At 37.1% G+C, this 8,197-nt stretch overlaps 1 protein-coding gene across 3 annotated transcripts in view; it reads left to right on the forward strand.

The window, feature by feature from the left end:
* LOC139940533 (protein Skeletor, isoforms B/C-like) overlaps positions 1-7,643 on the forward strand; it is a 38,420-nt gene extending 30,777 nt beyond the window's left edge. For all 3 annotated transcript variants that reach the window (XM_071936830.1, XM_071936829.1, XM_071936831.1), the window contains 4 exons: positions 410-603; positions 2,398-2,425; positions 3,306-3,478; positions 4,106-7,643. In XM_071936830.1, the coding sequence (XP_071792931.1) occupies positions 410-603; positions 2,398-2,425; positions 3,306-3,478; positions 4,106-4,216 (506 nt within the window). In that variant the 3' untranslated portion in view covers positions 4,217-7,643. The remainder of the gene's footprint in view (positions 1-409; positions 604-2,397; positions 2,426-3,305; positions 3,479-4,105) is intronic.
* The last annotated feature ends 554 nt before the right edge of the window (positions 7,644-8,197 follow it).

Raw genomic sequence — 8,197 nt, forward strand, 5'->3', positions numbered from 1 at the left:
ACATTGTGAGAAACGGCTCCCTCTGAAGTACCAAAGTTAGTTTTTGAGAAAGAGGGGTTTTCTCATTAAAATAATAAAAGGCATCAGATGAAGCCTTGTATTATGCATCAGAAATCACACTAAGTAACTTCGGTGACCTGTAGTTAAAGTTTGCATTCCTCTTAAAAAGCCAGCCGTCGATTTCACCAAACTCTTCCTAACTTAGGATTAATCTTAGGACTTAAGACTGGGTCAGTTCCGTGTACAAATATGTAGGACGCATTGAACCCATCCTAAGTTATGACGGGTTACTCGTCCTAACTCGAGTTAGGATTAATCTTAGCGTTTCGTGAAATCGGCTGCAGGAAAACACCACTAGGACAACCCGACCACCTCATACTGATCTATCGGCAATATTATTCCTCCTAAGGTATTGTCGGATGGGGTATCGCATGGTACGTCAACGGCCTTCTGATCCCGGAGATCACTGTGGAGAGGGGTGTCACCTACACCTTCACGGTCTACGGCGGAGACAACCCGGGGAAAAGCGCAGAATATCACCCCTTCTACATCACCACCGACCCGGAAGGAGGTCACGCTCAACTGTCAGACGCTGAGAAAGCGGTTAGTTTGAGGCTGAAAGCCAGAACTATTGTACATATGGAACAAATTTTATCTTAAATGCAGAGAGTTAGTTGCCAACTCTCTTGGTTTCTGCAGAAAGCATAATTTTCATCTTCATTAGCATCGACATTTTTACAAGTCAACTGTGAAGGGGGAATAAAACAATGATCTATAAACAACTAGATGAATTGGCCAATGTAGTACACTTACTAATGACGTTCAAGTTTTATTTTGATGTTATTTTGTTTTCCTACAAGCTCAAGCTTGCAAGGTTTCCTGCTACCACATGTTATAAAGGCAATGGACACTATTGGTAATTACTCAAAATGATTGTTAGCATATGGGACGCAAAGCCGGTGGTCCCATGTGTTGTGTAACGCATGTAAAAAAAATCAGTGCACTTATCGAAAAGAGAAGGGGTTCGCCTCGGTGTTCCTGGCTGTGGCTGCTAAATGCGTCGTAGCACCTTGTAAACCCTCATAAGGTGCTACTTAATTGGGTCTCAAAATTCATTACTTCAATAACATATCTTTCTGAAAGTTTGTATATACATACTCAGCACCTTGTGTGACTTGTTTGGTAGATACGTGCGCTATATAAGACTTTGATATTAATATTGCAATAAAACCTGGTAAAAATAATGGGGATAGGTTGATGGTATATAACATTGTGAGAAACGACTCCCTTTGTATTAAAGTAGTGTTTGAGAAAGAAGTAATTTTTCACGAATTTGATTTTGAGACCTCAAGTTTTGAATTTGAGGACTCAAAATCAAGCATGAAAGCACACAACTTCGTGTGACAAGGGTGTTTTTTTCTTTTATTATTATCTCACAACTGGAAGCGTCATGGCCTAGCGGTTAAGAGCAATGAATTCAAACTCTGGTGTTTCTGATCAGCAGAGTGTGGGTTCGAGTCCCCAGCCATGACACTTGTGTCCTTAAGCAAGACACTTTTAAAACCATTGCTTCGTCCTTGGATGGGACGTAAAGCCGTTGGTCCCATGTGTTGTGTAAACGCATGTAAAAGAACCCAGTGCTCTTATTGTAAAGAGAAGTGGGTCGCCCCGGTGTTCCTGGCTGGATTGGCAGCATATTGCGCCACAGCACCTTGTAAACCATAACATGGTTGCTAAGGATTAGGTCTTATATCTCAAACTTCGTCCCACTCCTTGCAGTAATAATTATTATTATTATTATTATTATTGGTTTATTAAAACACATTCAAACATCGCAGCTACAAGCTGAATTGAGTTTAAAATACAGAGATTCATAAAAAATCAAAATATTTAAAAATTACAAAAAACCATTAAGAATTACAATTTGTTTTTATACATAAGAAGGGCAAACTGGCTAGTGCCAGTAACAAATTAGATAAAACAAAAAATTGCACAGTAATAATACCTGGCGCTTTGTATCCTTTGGCAAAAGGCGCGTTATAAATACGATTATTATTTAACTTCGACGATTGATTGAGCTCAAATTTTCACAGGTTAGTTATTTCAAACAATTTCCAATAGTGTCCAGTGTCTTTAAGGCTGCTGTGTGGTCCAGTGGCTAAATGGTTAACCAAACCCTTAAAAAAAGCCCCAATCTCTCCGTGTTCTGGAGACATTTCCCCATGATATTTGATGTCATTCTTAATATCTTCCTGATTGCACACAGAAAACGCTGGGTATACAGTGCTATAGGTCAACCCCTTTGTTTTCTTGTGCCCAACGCATTTGTTTTGCAGTCCCTACATTACCAAACAAGACCAAACTTACTCCTTTTTTTTCTCTTCTTGAACATTTTAGAAACGGACAATATTTGCCGGGCCAACAGGTAATTTTTTGTTTGTTCTTCTACTTCCCCTTTTTTTTGTTAATGGGAGATCACCTAACATCACAAGCCTAGGATTTGGGCTGAAACAGGGTGACCCAGTTCTATTTAAAGCCTGTTCCACTAGGAGACAAACTGGTAGAGCAGAATGTACTAGCTTCCTAAATTTTTACAAAGCACTTATGGTTAAAGGAACACGTTGCCTTGGATCGGTCGAGTTGATCTTTGAAAAGCGTTTGTAACCGTTTGTTATAAAATGCTTAGAAAGATATTTTAAAAGTAGAATATAATGATCCACATCGACTAACACGGGCGGCCATTTATGGGAGTCAAGTTTTTGATTCCCATAAATGGCCGACCGTGTTAGTTTGCAAAGTAAAAGGAAAACCACGCAATTTCAAGACAAATTTGTGTGGATCATTGTATTCTACTTTTAAATCATCTTTCTAACCATAATATGCATTTTATAGTAAAGGGTTACAAATGCTTTTCAAAGGCCAACTCGACCGATCCAAGACAACGTGTTCCTTTAAGTGTGATGACCGGGATTCGAGCCCATACTCTGCTGCTGACAACACCCAGAGCTTGTGTCCGGTAAACTAGATAGCTCGGCCATTTTGCGACAATGCTCTCATTTGCACCCAAGTATTTGTATACCTGTGGAAACATTTAAAAAAACAAACTTATTTTTAGAAGAAAAAAGAAAAGAAAAATTAAATATAATGTGGACCTGCAAGTTTGCACATGACGAGTTAAACTGAAAAGAAAATGTATTTCCTCTCGAGAAATGATGGTGGCAATTTTCGAGGGATTGATATTTGGAAATGTCAAATCTTTCTAATCATTATTTATTATCCTGAAATTGTTTAAACAAATGTTTCAGCGGGACCTTTATGCAGTTGGGAAGTTGCCCAGACCGGCTCCAACCCTGATGACTTTACTAACTTTGCTGATTATAAAGCAACGCTTGAGCGCAATTGCATAGGAAGTGGCTCTGATGGTGTGAAGATGACATGGACACCAGACGAGAATACACCGGACCTTGTGTACTATCAGGTAAGTCTGTAGTAGATGGGATGGGACTGAGGGAGGAGATGGGAGGGGATAGTCGAGGGGTGGGGTAGCAAAAGTCAGAAAAAAAGTTGGTTTGCAAAAAAAATGTTTTGTTCAGTGTCAAAATGTTGAGCCATGGTAAAACAATAAAGTGCGACAAACCATCTTGAGATTTAAGACTGGCTTTAAAATACAGACCGTGGTATTGTAATCTGTTTATAATAAAAGATTGGCAGTCAGTTTCCCTTGTGGTTTATTATTTGATATCTGATGTACAAAGTCAAATCCCCTTAAGGTGATCCCCTGTCTGCCGCTTCCCAGGTTGTATCGTTACCTCAGTATATTTATGTCCAGGCGCTAAGGCAAATACAGTTGTTACAATCAAGAAGGTCTTTAAGACCACTTGGTGCAATCCACCCCTTGATTGTACATACATGTTTTCTTATTGACTTGGGGGTTGAACAAGAAAATTTACATCACTAGAACTCGAACCAACGACCTCTGGATTAGCATTCCGGTGCTCTACCAACTGAGCGTTCTAGCACTATGTTGGCGGTCCCCCTATTTTGTCAATTCTTTTTTTTTTTTTTCATTCTTATTGATAAGAATCTCTCATTCTCCATAACACAGTGCTACACTCATCGTTTCTTGGGATGGAAAATTAACGTCAACTCAGCAGCTGGACTCAAGATATCTTTGCTCCTCCTCCTGGCCATGTTTGCTGTTATCAAACTCCTCTAGACGACAGGGACAACCAAAACCAAAGGAGAGGACAAATCAAAGAGTAAACCAAAATTGTGCCTCTGATCAACACTGAAATTCAGTTGTAGATGTTAAATTTGCATCAGGGATAAGTTTATAATTGCTTTTACAGCCACAGGCATGCCTTGATCATGACGACACAGCGTCTTGTCTGATTGTGTAGCAAGGATTTTATTTTTACTGTATTTTCAAGTTCTACTGTATATTTCACTGGATTACAAAGAATGTGTGGGTTGGAATAATTGTGCAGAATTGTGATATGAAAGCTTGTATTTGATGTAAGTTATGTCATTTCATTTGATTTTTTTTAGCATGAAATCTCAGCAGTTGTATCCAGATAAGTTTCTTTCGTTTCATTAATTTGGTTAGTGGAGGCTAGGTTTGAGTGTTGTGTTTTAGGAATTTCAAAGAACCCTATTTTGTTTTAGTTTACTTTCACAAATATTTGTTTGTAACAGAGTTGTGTCGGTGGCATCTCGGTGGTGACACAGGCTCGTTTTTTCACTGGAAGAATATTTTTTTTATTTGAATGATTTTATTGCATTTATTGCACAAGAAATGGCTACATCTGCCCAGGGGTAGCGTAATCAAGATAACCTTGGGTTGAGGTGAGTTTGTTGTCTTCCCCCTCCCCCTGTGCATCACTCCATGAAAATGTTAAGATGTATGAAACAGACCTGGAATTTGTTTTTGTTGTGTAATGTTTTTTGTTGTTAAACGCACAATTTTGAATACGAAAGAAATACAGAATAGTTTTTTTTTCTTTTGAACTTCAAAGAACTAGATCACTTCAATGGATTTGTTGTCTTTTCTAAACTAAATATAATAATATAATACTATTTATTCAAGCAAAACATTCACAAGTACATGTAAACACCTTTAACTTTTAAAACTTAAGTTAAACAACAGTGGGATCCCCAGGAAAGCATAAAAGTTAAAAATATAACTGTCGCCTTTAGGCGTATGTACCTTCTGAAACCATACTATTATGTCATTGTGTCTTTCAAGTACATTATAATTGAGTATGAATAATTGAATTTGCCTGATGTTAGTTGCAGAAGCTGGCATAACACTGCAAAACCAGGGTGTGAAAATCGACTCCATTTGTGTTGTCACATCGATACCGAAGAGAAACTATTATCATGGTATTTTGACACCATTATGGTGTAATTGTTTATTCTTTTTTCGGTATCTATTCAACACATGCTGTCAATTTGAACACACAGTTTTTGTAGTGTAAGCATTGTGTAGGTTTTAATGATTTTATGTATAAAAAGCAGCGTATACTTTACTTTCATTCAATTTTTAATTAAATTTTTAAAACCGTAAATTAATTTCACTTTCAGGCATGCACATTTATATAGCATTATAGCAATTTAATGTAAAAGATTGAAAGTTTCACTTGGGCGAGTGTTAAAAAACACTCATTTTATCCGCCGATCCAAGGCAACGTGTTCCTTTAAATACGGTATTCAATGCAAATTATGAGCTTATTTTCCAGAAGCTAATTATAAGTAAGAAACTAGGGAAACAACCAATTTTGTCACGGGTGCAATATGTTTTCTCCTTGTGTTTCGGCAATCCCCCACCACCTACATACACAATACATCATGGAATTTCTAAGTGCTTTCAATTTTGTATTTTTTTAATCGAAATAATGATGATACCGTACTTTTTATGACAATTTTTAGCGTGGTATATTTTTGTTTTGTAGAAGTATATATTTGTAAACCAGATTCTATTCTTTGTATAGTGTTTTTTCTCTTTCCAAACGTATCAGTGGAAAGAATAATCTATATTTTAAAGGGTGAAATATTTGTATAAAGTGGTAACGTAAGCCTCGTCTCAAATATCGAAAACTAATTGGAACAGGTATACTTTGTGCGAATGAAATATTTGTATAAATTGATTATTTGGCACTTGTGCGGAATTTTATTTGGTCATAGAAATTTAGTAACAGAAATAAACAATAGGTAAACAAATTGTCATGTAGTGTTTAAGGTCATGTGTATTCCCCCCCCCCCCCTGAAATCGTCCGAAATGGCCCGATTGCCACTTCAGTCGCCTTTCATTTGACTCCCATAAATGGCCGATCGTGTTACTGGACGAGGTAAAAAGAAAACCAAGCAATTTCGAGGAATATTTGTGTAGATCATTGTATTCTACTTTTACAACATCTTTCTAACCATACCGATTTTATAAAAAAAACTGTTACAGGACGCTTTTCAAGGACCAACTCCACCGATCCAAGGCAACGTGTTCCTTTAAATACGGTATTCAATGCAAATTATGAGCTTATTTTCCAGAAGCTAATTATAAGTAAGAAACTAGGGAAACAACCAATTTTGTCACGGGTGCAATATGTTTTCTCCTTGTGTTTCGGCAATCCCCCACCACCTACCTCACAACCCAAAGAAAACCAAAACCCGACCCAAAACACAGAATTAATAAACAAACAACCTAAAAACAATTCAAATCATCTTTCAAAGATTGAAAGTTTCACTTGGGCGAGTGTGTGTCAGTTTCGCTCTTTTGAGAGTGAAAGTCAATCTTCACTTTTTTTTTGTGAAATTGGCATGAACTTCACTCTAAATCGAGTTGAAAGTACCCGTCTTTCACTCTAAAAAGCGTTGTCGGACTTGACGCCCACTAGGCTCTTCACTCTCAAAAAAGAGTTGTCCGCCATTTGGCTCTTCGCAGGAGTTGTATGGCGGATAAAATGAGTGTTTTTTAACTCCTTTTTTTTACATCAGGAGAGTAGGCGCAAATGTAGATTTATGCAAAAGAAGAGCTGCTGCGAACTAGAGTGTTGTTTGAGTATAGATTGTGAAATTGAATATACTTTTTAGTCAAAACGATGCAAAAGAAAAATGTATTGCTTAGAGGAAATGTATTTTCAATTTTGAGGAGCCTTTGATTTCGCGCGAAACAGAATGAGCAGCTTGTATGTTGTCTGCTTATTTGACAAAATGACCGCATAACCTACATACATAATACATCATGGAATTTCTAAGTGCTTTCAATTTTGTATTTTTTTAATCGAAATAATGATGATACCGTACTTTTTATGACTATTTTTAGCGTGGTATATTTTTGTTTTGTAGAAGTATATATTTGTAAACCAGATTCTATTCTTTGTATAGTGTTTTTTCTCTTTCCAAACGTATCAGTGGAAAGAATAATCTATATTTTAAAGGGTGAAATATTTGTATAAAGTGGTAACGTAAGCCTCGTCTCAAATATCGAAAACTAATTGGAACAGGTATACTTTGTGCGAATGAAATATTTGTATAAATTGATTATTTGGCACTTGTGCGGAATTTTATTTGGTCATAGAAATTTAGTAACAGAAATAAACAATAGGTAAACAAATTGTCATGTAGTGTTTAAGGTCATGTGTATTCCCCCCCCCCCCCCCCCTGAAATCGTCCGAAATGGCCCGATTGCCACTTCAGTCGCCTTTCATTTGACTCCCATAAATGGCCGATCGTGTTACTGGACGAGGTAAAAAGAAAACCAAGCAATTTCGAGGAATATTTGTGTAGATCATTGTATTCTACTTTTACAACATCTTTCTAACCATACCGATTTTATAAAAAAAACTGTTACAGGACGCTTTTCAAGGACCAACTCCACCGATCCAAGGCAACGTGTTCCTTTAAATACGGTATTCAATGCAAATTATGAGCTTATTTTCCAGAAGCTAATTATAAGTAAGAAACTAGGGAAACAACCAATTTTGTCACGGGTGCAATATGTTTTCTCCTTGTGTTTCGGCAATCCCCCACCACCTACCTCACAACCCAAAGAAAACCAAAACCCGACCCAAAACACAGAATTAATAAACAAACAACCTAAAAACAATTCAAATCATCTTTCAAAGATTGAAAGTTTCACTTGGGCGAGTGTGTGTCAGTTTCGCTCTTTTGAGAGTGAAAGTCAATCTTCACTTTTTTTTTG

Source organism: Asterias amurensis, chromosome 8 (genome assembly GCF_032118995.1).
Source record: "Asterias amurensis chromosome 8, ASM3211899v1".
NCBI classification, from domain to species: Eukaryota; Metazoa; Echinodermata; class Asteroidea; order Forcipulatida; family Asteriidae; genus Asterias; species Asterias amurensis.